The sequence below is a fragment of the Vanessa cardui genome, chromosome Z, assembly GCF_905220365.1.
Source record: "Vanessa cardui chromosome Z, ilVanCard2.1, whole genome shotgun sequence".
Lineage (NCBI taxonomy): Eukaryota > Metazoa > Arthropoda > Insecta > Lepidoptera > Nymphalidae > Vanessa > Vanessa cardui.
Window position 1 is genome coordinate 7,446,136 of NC_061154.1, and position 21,163 is coordinate 7,467,298.

A 21,163-nucleotide genomic window follows, 5' to 3' on the forward strand; every position below is an offset into this window, starting at 1 on the left:
GGAATGAGCAGAAATTACTTACACAAAATGACTATGTGGTATTACGTAGATGGCAGTATGATATACAATACAAAAAAATCTTATCATAGAAAATTAGCCAGACAGCAAATAATTATCATTGCTCTACGCTTATGAATTTATTGTTGAAATACTTTAGCGATCCCGCGATCTAGGCATATTATAGACGGTTAATTAAAGTTCAAGCATAAACTGATATTGTTGTGAATAAGGCTCTAATAAATATTAGAATTCTTAAATAGGATTTTGTATAAATTTTTAAGAATTTTGCCCAGAGTTTTTTTAATATTACAACGAATCAAAATTAAAGCCATCAAGCCATCACTATTAAGCACTGAGCACTTCGGGTATCGCCGTATTACCTATAATCTACGTCTCAATCATTTTAACCTCATGTCGTTCAGTACTCAGCGCATTTATTAATAAAAGCGTGTTTCTAAAAGGTGATATCGTATACGTTCCTTATATTCAACACCTCCTACATTCCGTCAGGTAGAACCAATGTTATTGTGGCATTGGTAGAAAGTTTGTACTCCTCCTGCCGGTTTGCCACCAAAATCATAAGAGAATCGTCGAATCTAGAGAGAGAGAGAGAGGGTAAACACGAATAATTTCCTGGTCGTGTTATTTCTCGTCTTAGAGTTTGATATTAGCCATACAGATCAAGAAACGCCAAAGAAAAATTGTATGAACTATTAAAACTCAAAAGTTTATGTGAACAAACCTGGAACAATTAAAGCAAAATTTATGCGTAACAGTCCTTGAATGCCCTGAAAAGAGCGCGTCTGACAGCAAAGGCGAGGCGGTCATTTGTCTGACGTCTTATTCAATTCATAGCCTCATGATGTGTACTTATTGTTTCAAACTTATGCCACGACTGTATACGTTTTATTTAAAACTCGGAACTGGCATTTTACAATTGTGGATTAACATATCAGTATACTCTACCGGCATGAGTCAGTCAGTTATCTAAATTAATGAATAAATGCTCCAAATCACTGGAATCCCAGGAGCGGTGCTTAAATCTCGGAGTAATAATATAAAAATGTTTCTAAATTATATAAATATTTCATCGTATTATCTCTGCAAGTGACAGGAATTCTGATACATTTTTCATCCAGAGTATTGGAATTGCGATCCAACGGAAAAATCCTGTTAGTGTTCTTACCGTCATTCCATGCGGTCTAGATTTGTACAGAATTTTTTAATTATAACTTGTATGATTTGAAAGGCTTCAATATAATTGATATTATTCTTTTTATTTATATCGTTCATCATCAATCTTTAATTAGCAAAAATTGTAATATAACTAACAGAGCGACATAGTCACAAATGGTGACTAAGCTCTTAAAATAAATAAAAAACAAAAAAAATCAATCTTTAATTGTCAACAATTCATCGAACATCAGAAGATACTTTTATTAATAATCTCAGAAAGAAATTACGAAAACGTGCGCCATTAAGCGGACTAGCGCGAGCCTATAATGAGTCGTCGTTAACAATCAAGGATTTATATATCGAATAAATGTATTTCGTCCTTTAATCCATCACTTTTCACTCTTACAGTGTTGAACATTGATGTTATTAATTATCAAAATCAACTCACTGTTAATTTTGAAAAAACATGTATACGAAAATTCTTAATTCCCGATGTTGTTGACAACCTCTGGTGTTGGACACGTAAGATATATTATATGTCTTACAGTGCCAATGTCTACGATAGTGAACATATACTATGGGTTGGCCAATTATCTAGTGTTTATACTTATAAAAAATATACATATATGTTGCTAGTTACATGTCATCATTTGATATTGAAATTGAGGTCGTTTTATTTACAGAGAACTGATTAGCGCTGTGGTAACCGCAACTAGTTGGTTGAACTAAAAGTCATATGCTTAGTTTCAGTTCATGACAAATGTTCATAAACTAGTGTTTGTTTTAGTCTACGTATCTCTGGTTCCGTATTTTCAGAACCAACAATATTGCGTCCTAGTAAATAGTACGCACTTTGTAGTGCAGCAATAACTATTTTAACAGTTATGTGTGCGTTTGCCGCTTATATTATGTGTATATATGTAGATAAATTTTAAGTGAGCATGAGATGGCATAGGTAAATTTTAAGTGAGCATAAGATGGCCCAGTGGTTAGAACGTGTGCATCTTAACATATGATTACGGGCTCAAACCCAGGCAAGCACCACTATATATATGTGCTTAATTTGTGTTTATAACTCATCTCGAGCTCGGCGGTGAAGGAAAACATCGTGAGGAAACCTACATGTGTCTAATTCCATCGAAATTCTGCCACATGTGCATTTCACCAACCCGCATTGAAACAGCGTGGTGGAATATGTTCCAAACCCTCTCCTTAATGGAAGAGGAGGCCTTATCCCAGCAGTGGGAAATTAACAGGCTGCTACTTTACTTTACTACTTTTAGGTAAATTTTATATGGTGCGTAGCTTGTGGCGTTGACGAAAAACCTTTATCTAAGAATAGCCAGTCTGTCAGTCAGCCCGCATATTTTCCTGATTAGGGTAATCTCGTTTCACTCTTCTATAATGTTAAAATTCTAATTATTTATCTCAGACATAATCCTCGATAGTTGAACGGTAAGGCGTTTATATAGAGATCTGATAGGCGCGGGATTAAACCTGACCTTTAAAGCTAATCTAAACTAATACTATCTTAAACTAGTTTGACATTTAGCATCAGATTAGAGGGAACTATATTAATAATATTAACTAAAAAAACGAAAGTAACTAATACACATAACCAGAGGCCAAGAAAGTTGTTTTATTGTTTATTTTATAGGTTGGCGGACGAGCATATGGCCCACCTGATGGTAAGTGGTCACCATCACCCATAGACAATTACGCTGTAAGAAATATTAACTATTCCTTACATCGTCAATGTGCCACCAACCTTGGGAACTAAGATGTTATGTCCCTTGTGCCTGTAGTTACGCTGGCTCACTCACCTTTCAAACCGGAACACAACAATACTGAATACTGTTATTTGGCAGTAGAATAACTGATGAGTGGGTGGTACCTACCCAGACGGGCTTGCACAAAGCCCTACCACCAAGTAAGTTGTTACTATAAACCTAATGCAATTGTTTTTTTTTTTTTGAAAAAGGAATGACCCTAACTGGTAATGATTACATAGCGAAAATTGCAAGTTGAAATGGAGGCATCGCCGATTTTTCATATCGTTAATTCGTGTTTGTAATTCATTACGCAACTCAGCTGTGAAGAAAAATCTTGAGTGGACTTCGACTTCATTTCATTCACCCGATAAGTCAGATGAAATACTTCCACGTTTAATTTTGCTTACTGTACATTATACCAGTGTATATTCATCAAACCGCATTGGAGGATCAATGTGATAAGCTCTAATCTATGTGCTTAATACGCTTTAGTCTGGCTGTGGAACACTTATAGACACCTTACGACATTTTTTCCTTAGAAGAATTCCATTATGGTATACTTAATTAGAATTTCTAATATTAACGATATTAAGTCCATATAATCTAACTTTTCAATTTAGTATTGACGTAAAGGTTTTCTATGCTTAATTTTGTATAAGTTACACGTTATTTACAAGTTATTATAAGGTGTACATTAAACCAACAGACAAAATAAATTTCTTTGTCGTATCACAGTGCTGCCAACTGAAAAAAAAAGTTTTAATGTAGTTTTATTTACGAAATTAAAAAAACTTAACATTAACGATCACTTGTCTCCGTGTCTTTGCTTACGTGAATGTTGAATATAGAGATACAGTATTCTGTCTGTCCTCGGGGAACCCCTTTTTATTTCCCGTGATAAAATATATCCTGTATATTGCCCCCAGGATATAATTTATCACCATGCCGAGTTTAATTAAAATCCATGTAATGATATCCTCGTGATGAATTCACAGACAGGCCATCCTTTTAACAAAATGTTTTTATTAAATTACATGGAATAAAAAACGCTACCTATACAAATATATTTTATTATAAGCATAACATATATTTCCTCAACTCCCATTTAGTCTGTTGCTTATCGTTAATAAAGATAAAAAAAAATAAGTTTTTTTTTAAATAATGTTAATGCCCAATACAATATATTTAAAAGGGCTTAAAACAATTTATAAATACTAATTGAATTGTTTGACCGTTAGGTGTTAGTTAAAAAAGTAGCCTTTGTCTTTACTATAGAGTTATAGCGTGCTACAGTACAAATTTAATTAAAATTCCGTTGAGCGGTTTGACCGTGAAAACGTTTCAGAGTCAATTTCGCATTTATAATATTGTATAGACTGTTAATACATTTTATAGATAAACGTATCAAAATGGCCTAGTGGATAAACAATGTCACTATGTCATCTTAGTCAAAGGTCAGGAGTTCAAGTCCGGATATGCTAAGTTGTTTATTCAAGCGCTTAATCTCTTCTTATAATTCGTATCGTCGAAGCAAAGCTTTTGACATATTATAGCCCAATTACTTGAATTTGTTTTCAGTATTACATAAAATAAGAGGAGTAATGAAAACAAATGAAATCTATTCGTATATGAAAGAGTGATTTAAATAGTTCACAGATAAGGAATATAAATGGCGGAAACGTACAAAACTATGACGTTTGTTAATGGATCTCATCCGGGAAACCCTCAAAAAATAGGGAACTTTGTCAGCCCGGTCATTAATCAAGTTTATCTACATACAACGGTACCTAATGTATCAGAGAAATCTATGAAGGTAAAGTATTAGTACATTGATTCAAAGTTAAGAATAACTTTATGTTATTACAAAAGTATTAATTCTGGATACATTATAGTATTATTGATGATAACTGTTGCGACCTTGAATATGGCTTTATTTGATTCCTAGTTCGTATTAAAATTGGTATTAAATACATTTTTTCTCTCTATCTTTTCTTATAGGTTCTCCTTTATATTTTATTGGAGATACGGAATTAATTTGTGATACAATAATAATGTCTAGGGTAACTTAACACCAATATTTTTTTATTAAAATAATTAACTAAGACACTAGTTATTTATTATTATCAAAAAAATTTTAACGACATCTCACTGTACATAATGCCACGGTGTTTTATAAGGATTTTTTTAAGATAAAAAGCTCTAATGGAATTTTCATTAATTATCATCTCTCGCATCTACACATCATAATAAAATTCGGGATTAGAAAAGTGAGACTACTAATTGACTTCAATAGTGCTGAAATTACCGGTATTTCTTTGGTAAAACAAACTTATTTCAAAGTAAATTCCAAAATAGTTCGTTAGAGCACATTTACATAGTTTTTTTATTTTTTTAATAATCGTTAAATTCGGGAATCATTCTTCTCGTGTATGTTATTGGTTAGCCTAGAAGTGGTTGCCGATGATAAAGTAATAAAACTGGCAAGTTTTTCTATATTGGAGAAATAAAAAGATCCGCGCAAAAAGTACGAATATACTTCTATCAAGACACAAATAGAATTGATAGTCTGTTCCACGTTTTACTACTTTTATATGTCACTGAATTTTCTCAACATGTTTTCTTACATACAATGTATAGTTTTCAAAGTTTTTTTAATCAGCCCTTTAAGCTTTGTACTATATCTTGGCTTACCCAAAATGAAAGTAAAAGTATTTAAAACGTCAATGTACCATGACATCGATATTCAAATGTAGTTTTTATTGATATAACTTTAAAGTTTATTTTTGCATGTTTCGTTGCTTAGGTACAGGTGGGACATTTTCTATTAAGGTTCGTCCTTAGAATTGTCTAGGTATTCCTTTTGTGGTTACTCTTTATGAGCGCCTTCTATATGTCGTACACATACAAAGAGTCATTTCTGAAAGATTTCAAAAGAAAATATGGTTAGTCCACCTCAAAGGAAACCTAAATGTTGCTCTTACACTAGATTTTTTCAATACGTCGAGGGACAAGTATGCACCTTTACGGAAGCTTTACTATATTTACATAATATAGGGGCATCTTTTGAAAAAGGTGTATATGAATAATAATATGACCGTGTTTACGTATAAATAAGGGCTAAAATGGCTCAGTGGAGACAGTGATTTTAATGGAGTATTCTAAAACGGGACTTATTGCATTCACGTGTTCCATATGTTAAAGAGGGGGTCATTATAGAACAGCATTATTGGAAATTATTGTTCATGTAAAACTTACTATATTTATGCCTATAAAGAGATGCTTTACGGAAAAATAAATATAAATACTTTATGGAAATTCGAAATGATCGGCACGTATAATAACATTTTACACAATTGAAAGTTATATCACTTGGAAGCGTAGCACAGCTTATAAATTCATCATCGTTATCGACCATCATACTAAAGTATATTATGTAATCACAAATAAATAGTCCTACACGAGTTTCGCTGTGATTGCAGCAACAACGGCTGTGATTATCAACCGCACAAATTATATTAAATTGTACATATAAAGTGCCAATAACATAAAAGTACATATGATGAGCTGACTGCTAAACCTTTTATCCTTTAGCTTTATTACTTACAAAATAAAGAAACAATCAAAATCTTGACTCAATTCTTAATAGGAATAGAATGTACACAAATCCTAAACGGGAAAGTGATCCCAGTACTTGGAATTGAGTAGCCATTAAATCTGGTAGACCAACGAGAGTGTATAGGCAAGCGGTCGACATATATAAATCATATAGTATATAACATTATATGACCATTTAAGTGGGCAAAGTTAAAACCATTCTATGTACTATAAAGTGTAATTGTGCCCTAAATTGTCTGTGTGTTACTGATACTCTCAATAAATCATGTTATACCTATATCGGGATTAATTTAATAATTTTTCTCATTGCATTGAAGGAAAAATTCATAATTCAATCTCGTAAAGGTCAACACGACGACATGTTACAGTAAGTAAATTAACACTTTACTTAATAAACTGTAGATTTATAATACATTCCATCCAGTAAAGATAGATTTTTTTTAATTTTTTTTATTTTAATTTGTAAGTAGTACTATGAAAAACAATAAGGTTTGCCGTTATTGCTCCGATAGTCATGCTTCGCGTTTAACATTACTTAAATCTTTAACGTATATTTAATATTTAACTTTGGAAAAATTTCAGCGTCCAGTACTTTTACGCGAATCACTTAGTATTTATAAAACTAATATCTTGATTTAATCAATTGATAATATCAAATGGCTAGAGAATAGTAGTCGCGCTATGAGACTACCTATCATAAAATGAAAATTACTGTATGCTAGGTACAGGTTGAAGCATATTACGACATAAATTTTAAATACTGATCTAGTTTCCGTAAACGTTTGAAAATATTACCCGTAGGATATATTAATGGAGATACTTTAAAGCTATTATCGTTTTATTGCAGTTATGAAATCAGGAAAAAAGAATTCAATTAAAGCAATTGTAGCCAATATTAATAACATATAAATATTATTAGTGTATTTTATTATAGAGATATCTTAAACTATTAATAATGATTAAGGAAGATGAAATAAACTTAAATTAAAAAAATAAATTGAGCTACATATTAAACGACAGGTTTTGTAATTCGCGAACAAACGCGACAAAGTATTTTTACGAGCTGACCTTTTTTAGAACAAAAAAAAATGTCAACTCGTTACAAAGTTAATGTCAAAAGCAAAAATTCGTTCAACACTATGAGTTTGTCGCGTAAAAAAAAGACGCAAAGTATAAAGGCATCGAAGAGTGACGTGTGAGGGCGTTATATGGAAAAATGTTTGTCGGGAACAAATGCGAGTGTTGTCCTTTGAGTTGCAGCTTACAGAGCATCACAAAGAGTTTAAACGTTAGTTTTATTCCGATATATAAATAAAGACGTATCGTACTGGCTCTTTGTTCAGTACATACACCAGTGATTTCCGCTAAGTGCATAAAGGCTTGTGCAGTAAAAAGGATTCTCTCGCTGAAGCGTCATAGTGGGATATTCGTAGGTTTTCTTTTTGGATTTAGTTTTCCCAGCAACTATTACATTTCTAAATTTTATATTAATATTTCCTGTTATGTAGCAGCTGTATTTTTGTTGTTAGTTTAATAGAGATATTGCTATGGACTGTTCTTTAAAATCAGTATTAAAACCAGTGATTTGACCCGGCTCCAAGAGAATTACATGCACTTATCAAGAAATCGGTTGAGAAATGTGATAGATTTTTTTTTAATCTAATTAATTCCAGACTTAAAGATTAAAATTTGGATAATTTTGAATACCAATAATAAAAGTAAACGTTTTACACCCAATTCGTAGTGAATAATTTTCTACACGACGATTTTAAGCAATATTGAATACCTAAGGTAACTACGAATTATATTGTTTTACAATATCATATAGTTTTCCATTAAGTTTACCGGCTTCGGTTAAAACATCCCGAAAAATGTATCTCCTAAGAGATTAAATTTTAGGTAAAAATATAGATTTTTGCCTTTGTTACGATGCTCGAAATATGAAAATCTGTATTTATGTTTCAGTTTAAAATATAAATTATTTATAAAAAAAGCTAAGACTTTGAATATTACTGCATTTATATTTTAATTTAATTAATTCAATCACTTGTGAAATTTTAGTTATTAATATCTGAATTTTACATCTCCTAAATACAAGTACAACTTGTTTCATTATTCTTGAATTCGTGTGTTATATCCTACGATACCAATTACCTAATTCATTTTTGTTCCTCAATCTTGCAATTTTGATCTGGCAGAGGTACTGGGTAACATGTTTTGAAACAGATACATAAGTTACATCAATTTTTGAAGTGAACTTTGCCCTTTAGAAAAAAATAAAATTGCTGTAAGAAAAATTAGGCAAGGCATCACCAAAACGCCACCAATGTCTTAAGACGTTTTTGTGGTCAAATAGCTTACTTATCCTATAACCGGAACAAAATAAGACTAAATATTATTACAGTCCAGTGCGATAGGCAGTAAGTATATACAAAGATACAATGGATGGATTGTGTGAAAGACGATATGGTTAGAAACAATACTACGTTACTTAGGATATGACGTCCGACATAGAAGTATGTAAGGAGAAGACATGCTGCGCCGATCCCAAATAAAATAGGGATAAGGTCAGGAGGATGGATGGATGGATTGATACAATACGTGGCACATCACGAATTTTACTAAAAAAATATTTTTGATCCAGCCAGTCGTAAATTATTGAATAAAAATACTCCAAATGTAATATTATAAATGAAAACTTTCATCCGCTGTCTCTGATTACATTGCCAAATATTGACTTGGAAACCTTAAAACTTCACAAAAATCATCGTTTTGAAAAGCGAATACCTAGGGCGTATAATCATTGATAAATATTAAAATTCGTTTATTTTTATTTTCGCTTTATAAATGGCTTATAAAAAAAGTATTATGAGAATGTACATATATATTGTAAGCGTATATATACATATATTTATTAAGAACATACATAAATTATCTCAGATTAAAAAATATTTTGAAACAATATAGAATTATATTCGACGTAAAAATTATTTTATAACATTATACAATCCTTTAGTGCCAATAATCTCACATTAAAAAAATAAGGTCCTAATTTAATATTATTATGTAATTTATTCAAATAAACAACTATTTAAAAATGGTTAAGAGATAAAATAATATGGGTACGAAAACTTTTATTCAACTATCTGATAATTATGTCAGAAATAGACTGCGAGAAGGCAATCAGAAGGCTACCGGAAAAAGAACGAAATAAAGTTATCCGTGTAATTTGAAAAGGTCAAAAGCAAAAGTTTAGCGGAAATGATAGATTAATGATTTATTGTTAATTTCGTATACTGGACTTCATGATATTGACTTTGATTTATAGTTTTAGCTCGGCGAGAATATGAACTTAAGAGAAGTTGCAACTTTAAAGCAGGACATATTATATAATTAGTCTTATGCATTAAATGCAAGTAACTCGAGTATATTTGCATACTTGGAAGGAAACTCTGCAGTGTATGTATGTACATACATACCAGTCCACACATGCATATTTTTTTGTCCCTTAATTTTAATAAGCAATATATTTGAGCTCACTTACTATTGCGTATTAACATATTAAAATATATTACATATAAAACCAAAGCCTACACATACATATATATTGTATGACAAGATCAAGACCCGATCTAAAAAGACACGATTTTTCTGATGACTTTTACTTCTGAGATTTTTGTTGTTCCATTAAATAAGCTCATTTAGCGAATCCCTGAATAACATTAGGGTAATATCAGTTGAAAAAGGTTTTCTTTAAACGCTTCTTATCCGAGAGGAAAAACTTACTTAAACGAACAAATGTAATTTATACTTTATGTTAATGAAAAGAATTACTTGGGAATAATTTAAGCAGTAAATTTAAAAGACTGGGCGCGTATGTTTTGTTTTCTTTAAATTTAAATTTCGGTGAAAAAAATAGACGAAAGGTTTTTAATTATGTGTTCTTTTCTTTTTAATATTTGCTGAGTTGTGTCGTTTAAACAAGTAGATGTTATGATTATCCGTGTAATTAATATTAATATCCTACTCTTCCTAAAGTGGTAGTTGCTGTTGGCAGAGCCTTATAGAATTAAGAAAAAGGTACCATCCAGTCACCAAATAACACGATCAGTTTATGTCTAGTTGAAAGGGTTTTAGTGAGTCGAGATGGCGCAGTGGTTAGAACGCGTGCATTTTAACCGATGATTGCGAGTTCAAACCCAGGCAAGCAACGCTGTTTCATGTGCTTAATTTGTCTTTATAATTCAGCTCGTGCTCAGCGGTGAAGGAAAACATCGAGAGGAAACCTGCATGTGACAAGTTTCATAGAAATTCTGCCACATGTTCATTCCATCAAGCCGCATTGGAACAGCGTGGTGGAATATGTTCCAAACCTTCTCCTCAAAGGGAGAGGAGGCCTTTAGCCCAGCAGTGGGAATTTATAGGCTGTTGTTGTGAAAGGGTTTTCTATAAGCCCTTCTGGTTAGGTACTACCCATATCATATGATCTATCGCTAATCAACAATATTTTGCCTTTCCAGTTTGAAGGGTGAGTGAGGCAGTGAAACTACAGGTACCAGATGTATAATAACTTGGGGTCCAATGTGATATTAGAAATGGTTAATATTTCTTACAGCGCCATCTGCTGGCAGTTGTAACCCCATGTCATTTGTAACGTAACAATCTAAGTATCGATTCTGAGCATTCGCCTGAAGTAAAACCGGTTGTTGCAATATCGATGGATGCGATTATTTTGACCTCGTTAAGATTATAATATGACAATTATAACATATCAAAGTAGGTAATATATATACGGCTGCGTACATGAATGCTCGAATCTAAACTGGTAAACAGGCAAATACTCCAAGTGAGGGACTGTCCTTACATTAATTAAATAGTTTAATACAAGTTAGGAAATTCTTATCAGGAGTTAGATTAACCTTTCTGAGTGCAAGCGTCAATTAAATAAAAGGTTTATGACAAACTGAATGTCTTTATCATAAACCTTTTTTAATTGAAAACTAAATTAATATCAAACCATTTTAATAAAACAAGGATTTATTGTGAAAAACTATTTTCGTACGTGAACATTTATAAATATTAGACGAGGATAAACTTTAATATTAAATCAATATTTAAAATTTTGAGTCAACTGATGCCGTACTTCGAATTTTAAATTACGTTAGAAAAGTTACGTTAAATAAATTCAGAAACTTTTTATTAAATTAAACTTCACAATATGTATTTTAAAAACTAAATACAATATCGAATTATGAAAAGTGTTTAGTACCAAATTTAAAATAAATAAAACTGTATTGTGAGGACAAAAAACATTTTAATAGGTATTTAATATTTTAATATAAATCAAATTGCGCTATAGAAATATTATAAAATAAAGATGTCCATTATATAAAAATATTTGCATTATTATAATATTAGAATACGTGTATAACGAGAATTATTTGACGCTAGTTAAGAAAGTAATCGATGAGAATCAAAAATGTACAAAAACAATTCCACGCTTACATTAATAAGCGACGTATTTGTATATAATATATATATTAGAAATGGTTATTAATTCTACGTACTCTAGACTTCAAATGGGCAAAGTTATTATTTTATTTGATTTAGTTATATACATGTAAATAATATAAACAGGAAAAAATATGAACATAGGTATAATAAATGCCTTAAATAGTATAAATTTTTAGAATCAGGAATTTTAATTATGTATTCCAAAGATTTCAGTATAAATCTCTGTAAATTAATTTTAAGACTAACTTTTATTGAAAAAAAGCCGTCAAAGATGACGGCTTTTTTCAATAAAAGTTAGTTAAATTTTTTTGTTGTTATACAAATGACAGAATTACATTGGACGCGTGCAGTTTTTTTAAAAACAATTTTCTTCACCACCAAATTTTTTTTTATTTTATGGTATAGGTTGGCGGACAAGCATATGGGCCACCTGGTCACAGTAAGTGGTCACCATTACCCATAGACACTGACGCTGTAAGAAATATTAACTATTCCTTAAATCGTCAATGCGCCACTAACCTTGGGAACTAAGATATTATGTCCATTGTGCCTGTAGTTACACTGGCTCACTCACCCTTCAAACCGGACCACAACAATACTGAGTACTGTTGTTTGGCGGTACAATAACTGTCGAGTGGGTGATACCTACCCAGATGTGCTTGCACAAAGCCATAGCACCAAGTGTTTACTTCTTTTAAATTCAATTTAGATATTTCAGAGCGGGTGTAATTTATTGTATTCATTTGAAATATAAATAATTTAGCAATGTAATTAATAAAATACTTTCAAACGATAAAGCGATATCGATATATAAGCTCGTGTTAAACAAATAGCGGAGCCGATAGCTCCATTTTCGTTTATCTGATGATTACAAACCGCTTCATGGCCTGGTTTATTTCATTGGATACCTCAATAATCGCAGCTATTATGGAAATTGAATTTGAAACAAATACGGATTGATATACCCCTTTAAGAATGTTTTTTAACATATGCTATAAATTTAACGATGTAAAATACACAACATAAAACTCTACACATTCATTCTTCCGAAAGTAATGAAATTTTAGTATGTGTTTTTCTCACGCAAACAAAAAAAAGTGATAGGTGTATCAAGAGGGAATTAAGGAATTTAAAACGTAACAACTTGAATGAATACTTGTAATATTTAAGAGATTATGAGAATTACGGAATAAAGATTATGTGAGTTACCAGAAGAGAAGTTTACGCTGTTCCGATAAGGATCCAGTGCTAGTTCCATTGTGATTTTATTAACCTCCTAACACGAGAAGTATTATATAAACAAATATAGCTTATGAAAAGTTAGCGCTTATCTACACATCTCAACTCATACTCACGAACGAGTCTTGATATTTATTGTATAACCACAATGAGAATTATCAGATTCTATTATTTCACCACATATTGTTTGTAGGAAATCACGTACGACAACATACTAGGAAGTTTCATTCAATTAGTGCCCATGTTTCAAACGCATGTAAGCCATAATATTGTTTACATGGTGCGACATGGTATCAATTAATCCGTAATAATATACAATTCAGCGTATTATAATGTTATGTGGTGGCATAGTCGTTCCGGTTCCGACTACAGGCTGTGATGTGTGGATATGACAGAACATCCCTTAATTGACAAAATTGACTTGTATTGTTCGTGGAATACATATTGAGATTGACGATTTGTAATTATAAGCAAAACTGTCGGAAACATTGTCTTGTGTATATACATAAGTTTTGTAGTTTAATCAGTGAAGGGTTGAAATAAAACTAGTTTTAACGGATTTAAATCGCGTACATTAATTATTTTTATCATCGCGACGTTTCGAGCACTTTACAGCGTTCGTGGTCACCTGTAGACTGTCTACCCGTGACCACGAATGCTGTAAAGTTTTATTTCAATGTGTAATAATCGCGAAAATCTAAGACAACATCTATGAAGGGTTGAAAAAAAACCGTTATATATCTAAGTATAGTGGGAGTAGAAGATATTGGAAAATTCTGTTGGAAAATTCTCAGTCCAGACGGCAACTCGGATCTGAAAGTGGAAAGTGTGTAGAGTCTTCCGTGACATGCACGTTAAGTTCTTGGTTTTACTCGTGAACTTTTTGTGGTCAAGACAGAGATGCCGTTACCATATCTTTTGAAGGTATAAGAATAAAAAAATGCAACTGTGTTTTTGCCAACACTTGTGCACAATAATACTTACATTATGTGCGGTTGAATATTCTTCCTTTTTGGTCTCCTTATTCATAAACAGTCTGGTTGGCATCATATACAATCTGTTTATATTTATCTTCATACTTTAATATATTTTTTTATATTTTAACACGCAAATGCCTTTTTATTTCGAAAAGTACTCAAGTAAATCATCGTGCTTGTGGTGTGATAAGGATAAATCACTCTTTAAACATAATGGACCACTAATTACGGTATTTACCAAATAATATCCCTTGCACCTTAATTATACTGCTTCGATCATCTATACTAATAATATAAATGTGAAAGTAGCTCTGTCTGTCTGATTGTCTGCTGCTCTTTCATTTTCAAATCAATGAACGAAATTTGATGAAATTTGGTATGAAGCAAACTTGAACTTTATGGAATTACGTAGGCTACTTTTTTGCCTAGCAAATGATAACCAACACCCATAAAAACAAGCGAAACCGCGGGCGACGACTAGTATTTCATAATAAAAAAAACATTAACAAACAACTAAACAAAGTACAAAAGTACTTCTGTGCGGTTGGAAATTTACCTCATTATTGTTTCCATGACCACCGACAATGAAATTTATTGTACGATAATTGATTTAAATTCGGGTATCTGGTCTTAGATTTTCAATTAAGATCTGCATGCAAACTGGTAACTAAGCTAATATCTCATATATGTATCCTCGAGTGCCATAGATAATGATTCTCAAATAATCTATTAATTCGTAGAAGATAGCCGCCAGGCTAAGACGGAAGTGGAATGTAGTATCTTATATTTAATTTAACGTGATTCCAACTGACATTTTCAAACTCGTTTGGCGCCAACTGGGTCACAGATAAGCACTAACTCGATCATATTGCGGTTAAAGTATTCCTCATTTCATTTCGGATTTAATATCACGATTAAAAGCGCGTCAGTAATATTATTAATTTATAGAAACAAACATATTAACTTAATTGAATTAGTTAATTGATTTTTGGTGTATATTCTTCAGTATTGTTTTGTACCGGTAGGAGGGTGAGACAGTGTAAATCTTAATTCTCCTTAGGTTGATGCCGCATTGGATATATAGAAATGGTTGAAAGAAATTCTTTTGGCAGTGGTGACCACTTAACACCGGGTATCCCTTACCTTACTATATAAAAGGTAGAAATTGTTTCTTCTCTTTTATCATATATAATTATATCGATAATTAATAAAGTCTATTTAATGTTCGATGTCGTTGAAAGGAACGTTTGAAAATCAATAAAAAGCACGAACGGTTAAGTTGCGTATAATTTATTAAAAATCGATTTTCTGTATTTATAGATGTCACGCTGTATGGGATGAGACAACTGCATTGAACAACCAATAAGGACTCACGATCCACTTCTGAATATTTTACTAGATTTTCCATGGCATAGATTGCAAACGCTTTGTGGATCGATCATATGACGATTAGTCGAGTTCAGAATAATATATATTATAGATCTATATTAGACTTCCTTGTTGGTCTAATGGCTTGCTTGCCGGATTCAAATCTAAAGTCGACTCAAAGAAACTTATTGGGTATTTCTTCCGAGAAATTTCTCGCTTGTAAGCCAAAAGTAGTCTATGTCCTTCTTTGGAATTCAAGCTTCCATTATAGCAAATGCTAGGGAAGAGCATCATATAACCAGAGACACTTTTCTCCCTCTCTCTCATTTTCAGTATTATTAGTATAGATTTGTAATAGTTGATAATGACAACCTTTTATTGAAACGATCTCTGCTCGATTTAATTAATACTCTTTTTATTTTTTTATTATTATTATTTTTAATTATTTCATAGGTGGCAAACGAGCAGGAGGCTCACCTGATGGAAAGTGATTACAATTTGCAATTCGGAGTCAAAGTCGTATCGTTTTGGAAAAATCGTCTGCAAAAACTGTTGCTGTGCGAGGCAAAAAATGTCTAAAATTGGGTTGTCTAAAGTAATACAACCCAATTTCACATAAGATCAAATAGCTGATTAACGAACTATCAAGTTTCAAAACTTTTTATAATGGACTATTTAATATAATAATTGTGTATTGCTTATAATGTTAAATGGATTAATGCCAAGTAATATGCTGTCAATATTGCTATGCGCCTCCCTTTGAGAAAGTTCAGATCTTATTTCATTATGTTGCAGCAATTTATATAAATTTAGACACCTCCATATGTCAACTCACGATGTTTTCCTTCAGAGCCGAGCCTTTGATTCATAAACACAAATGAAAGTTCAGTTTTATTCTGATATTCCCACTTGGCTATGTTTAAAATGCTAATTAAAATTTAAAGTACGTTTTGCATCTAAATATTTCGTACATAAATCAATTTACAAGCAAATACTGGAAATTCATTCAGAGTTTTTTTCTTTATTTGTGCATCCATCGTGTCTCTAAATTGTACCGGCGCTTGTATAATTAAAATCCTTTGAATGCGGATTCCCCATGATGTGTGCACGTGCATAGCAGACAGGTAAACAAAACGAGAGCGGCTACACCGAGCCACGTGACATTTGCACGACTTCGTGTCAGAAACATTTATACATTGCAATACCAATTCAATTTTTACAAATTTTCTAATCACATTTTGTCGTAATAATTCAATAGCAGGCCTATCCAAGTGTTAATGAATGACTCAACAATTCAAATTATTAATTACTAATGAATTTACAATAAAACTACTGCATAAGAATACAACATAATTCTATAGATATATGAGTGATAAATTTAAAACCTACATTCGATACAGTAACAGACTGTCTCACAATTCTCTTCCAAAATTGCCTCTTTTCCTTTGAAGAATTAGATTTCCACTACGCCTTGTGGATCATCGGATACAAAAAAATATGCAAGAGTATATTTCCTTTACCGCTGAGTACGAGATTGTTGGAAGAATATAAACAACGCCTAACCTCTTTAATACTTCTTATTGTCCATCTCGTAACTTTTTCTATGCGCTTGTCAATTCGTTATGTCACTAGTACTTTTTTCAATAAACCGTTTTAATTGTTGTACTCTAAATCGTATTATTTCTACAGGTTATGGGCCCAGAACCGTATACTTTTTAGAGTAAAAATTAAATATTTACCGTGAAAATAAGTCCAAGTAGAGAATTGCGCGATATATTGTACTTATCGGTCCCGTAAAAAATGGCTATGCCTAATTTACAGATTGAAAAATTGGCCGGTCGGGATAATTACTTCACATGGAAATTTGCAGTAATGTCGTATTTACAATTAGAAGAATTGTGGGAATGTATTGAACCGGGTACCGATGTCGATTTAAAGAAAGATGTGAAAGCAACGTCGAAGATAATTTTGTTGGTTGAACCTATGAACTACGTACACATCGAAAATGCTAAAACGGCAAAAGAAGTATGGGAAAACCTACAGAATGTGTTCGAAGACTCCGGGCTTTCTAGAAAAGTCGGCTTACTTAAGGATTTAATCAATACTTCTTTAGACATCTGTGGTAGTATTGCTTTTTCAGCTTACAGCACACTGAACCAGGATGACTGGTATATTGACTCTGGAGCAACAATGCACATGACAAGACGCTCGGACTGGATGTATGATGAACAGTCACCTCCGGTTCATAGAATAAAGGTGGCAAACAGTGAAGCGATCCCTGTGCAGAGTATGGGTAAAGTAAATATTCAAACCAAATTAAACAAAGATGAACATCGAATACAGGTGCGAAATGTTCTGTTTATTCCGAAATTAACTACTAACCTATTATCTATCAGTCAATTAACAAAGAGTGGTTGTAAAGTTGAATTCACAAATACTGGCTGTAACATTTACAATGGTAATAAGAATTTAGTAGCAACAGCGAGGCTAATGGACAATATGTTCAAACTTAATGTTGTTAGTGGAAATGCATATGCTGTGACAGATTTAACTACATGGCATAAAAGGATGGATCACTTAAATATGGCCGATGTAAAGAGGTTACCTTTTTGTACTGAAGGTATTACTATTTCTGGTAAAGAAGTTAATACTGTTTGCATACCCTGTTGCGAAGCAAAACAAACACGATTACCGTTTCCAAATTCTGGTTCTAGAGCAAATGAACAAATGACTTAACGTTATTCATACCGATCTATGTGGTCCGATGGAGACTTCATCAGTAGGTGGAGCGAAATACTTCATAACTTTCATAGATGATTATTCTCGTAAAGTATATGTCTATTTTTTAAAGAACAAATTGGATATTACATCAGTGTTTAAGAAATTTAAAGATGAAGTAGAAAATGAGCTAGAAAGGAAAATAAAAATTCTAAGAAGTGACAACGGAAAAGAGTTTTGTAATAATGATTTTTCTGATTTTCTGGCAGCTTCTGGAATCAAACATCAAACCAGTACTCCATATACGCCTGAACAAAATGGTGTTGCAGAGAGGATGAATCGGACGCTGGTAGAACGTGCAAAGTGCATGTTGTTTGAAGCAAAACTTCAAAAATCATTCTGGGCAGAGGCAGTCGCCACTGCTGCATATATCATAAACAGGTCCCCATCACGTGTACTGGCTGAAACAACGCCGTATGAAAAATGGACTGGTAAGAAACCAAACATTTCTCATTTAAAGATATTTGGATCTAAGGCCATGGTCCATGTTCCTAAGCAAAATCGCCGTAAGTGGGACACCAAATCACGTGAACTAATCTTTGTGGGATACTGTGAAAATTCGAAGGGATACAGGCTCTATGGTAAAGATACACGAAATATTGTAATTAGTAGAGATGTAATATTTATTGAAAACTCTGAAAATTATTTGGAAAATAATGCTCCGAAAACTGTATCAGTGCCACAGCCAATTACACTTCCTTTAAGTAGTACAGATGTTGGTTGTATAGACTCACATAATCAAGCAGAAGATACTGATGTCAATGAGAGCTCACAGAATGAGATATTGACAAGTAATGAGAATTCATTTGACAGTAGTATGTTTAATAGACAAACTGATGAAACTTACTATCCAGATACAGATGATTATGATGATTGTCATGATGAATATATACAAAATAGATATTCATTGAGGTCAGGGAGAAAAAACGTGGAAGGTAATAATTTCATGGGCTTTATGGAAATTCCAATAACTCCAAAAGATCTAATAACTGTTGAAGATGCTTTATCAGGTCCAAATGCAAAGCAGTGGAAAGAAGCAATGGATGAGGAATACAAGTCCTTAATTGAAAACAATACTTGGGAAATTACTACTCTACCATCAGATAAACGTGCTATTCCATGCAAGTGGGTTTACAAGGTAAAAAGAAATGAAAACGGAGAAACCGTTAAGTATAAGGCACGTCTAGTAATTAAAGGATGTTCACAAAGGCCTGGAATCGATTACACTGAAAGTTTTTCACCTGTTGTGAGACTTACATCTCTAAGATATTTGTTAGCTTTGGCTGCAAAATATGATTTAGATATATGTCAAATGGACGCAGTATCAGCTTTTCTACAAGGCGATGTAGAAGAGGAGATTTATATGAAGCAGCCACCTCTAGACAATGGAATAAGAAGCTTGATTCTACGCTGAAAGAGATGGATTTATCACAGACTAACTTAGATCCCTGTATTTACTTCAAGATTGAAGATGAAAGAAGTATGATTTTTATGGCTATTTATGTCGATTATATATTAATATTTACAAACAATCAAAATATGGAAAGTCATGTAAAGGCAGAACTGCATAAAAAGTTTAAAATGAAAGATCTTGGAGACTTATGTTATTGTATTGGAATACATATAGAACGAGACAGAAATAATGGAATAATATACTTAAATCAAAGAAAATATATATTGGAAGTATTACAAAAATATGGTATGTCGGATTGTAAGACAGTCAAGACTCCAGCGGATGCTAATACAAAATTTAGTGAGAAAGAAAATTCGGAGGAAACTAAAATATTAACTGATATTCCTTATCAAGAGATAATTGGATGTTTACTGTATGTTTCACAAGTAACGAGGCCAGATATTAGCTTTGTTATAATTATGTTGAGCAAATACAATAGCAAGCCTGAAATGCAGCATTGGCTTGCACTGAAACGTGTCATGCGCTACTTGAAGGGGACTCGAGATTATAGACTGTCTTATAAGCAAACACCAGCAGAAACAATGACTCATGGTTATTGCGACGCCGACTGGGCGAGCCCAGGGGATGATCGACGTTCCTGCACTGGCTATACGTTCCTGTTTCAAGGAGGAACAATCAGCTGGAAATCGAAGCGGCAGCCTACAGTTGCTTTATCTACAACCGAGGCGGAATATATGTCGTTGTCGTCTTGTGTACAAGAAGCCTTATGGCTAAAGCAACTTCAAGAAAGTTTCTGGCCACGTTTGAAGAATGAAGCGATGGTTATTTACAGTGATAATCAGAGTTCTATCAAACTTTCAGGTTCTGATGGTTATCATTCCAGGACAAAGCATATTGATGTGAGGCATCATTTTGTTCGTGACAAAGTACTTGGTGGTGCAATCGACGCTCGCTACGTGCAGACGGACATGATGGTCGCAGATGTCCTAACGAAAGCCACGACGCACTCTAAACTGGTTTTCTGTATCTCCAAGATGGGCTTATGTTTAAGAGAGGATGTTGGAAGAATATAAACAATGCCTAACCTCTTTAATACTTCTTATTGTCCATCTCGTAACTTTTTCTATGCGCTTGTCAATTCGTTATGTCACTTGTACTTTTTTCAATAAACCGTTTTAATTGTTGTACTCTAAATCGTATTATTTCTACAGAGATGATATAGTAGGACTATAAGTACTCATCCCGTTGTAAACGTGCAATCGTCTGTATGATTCACACACACTCACAGCATATTATATAATAAAACACTC

The 21,163-nt window shown here is 32.7% G+C and overlaps 1 protein-coding gene across 1 annotated transcript; it reads left to right on the top strand.

Annotated features, from left to right (window-relative positions):
* The first annotated feature begins 17,213 nt into the window (after positions 1-17,213).
* On the top strand, positions 17,214-19,853 carry LOC124543428 (retrovirus-related Pol polyprotein from transposon TNT 1-94). The gene is made up of 2 exons (XM_047121651.1): positions 17,214-18,281; positions 18,649-19,853. The coding sequence occupies exons 1-2, from the start codon at positions 17,462-17,464 to the stop codon at positions 19,851-19,853; spliced, it is 2,025 nt and encodes a 674-aa protein (XP_046977607.1). The 5' UTR covers positions 17,214-17,461.
* Positions 19,854-21,163: the final 1,310 nt, after the last annotated feature.

Excerpts from the sequence above, each read along its gene's own strand:
- LOC124543428 (XM_047121651.1), top strand. The coding sequence starts at position 17,462 with ATGGCTATGCCTAATTTACAGATTGAAAAATTGGCCGGTCGGGATAAT. Across the intron at positions 18,282-18,648 it reads GTTACCTTTTTGTACTGAAG|CTTCTGGAATCAAACATCAA; the intron begins GTATTACTATTT and ends ATTTTCTGGCAG.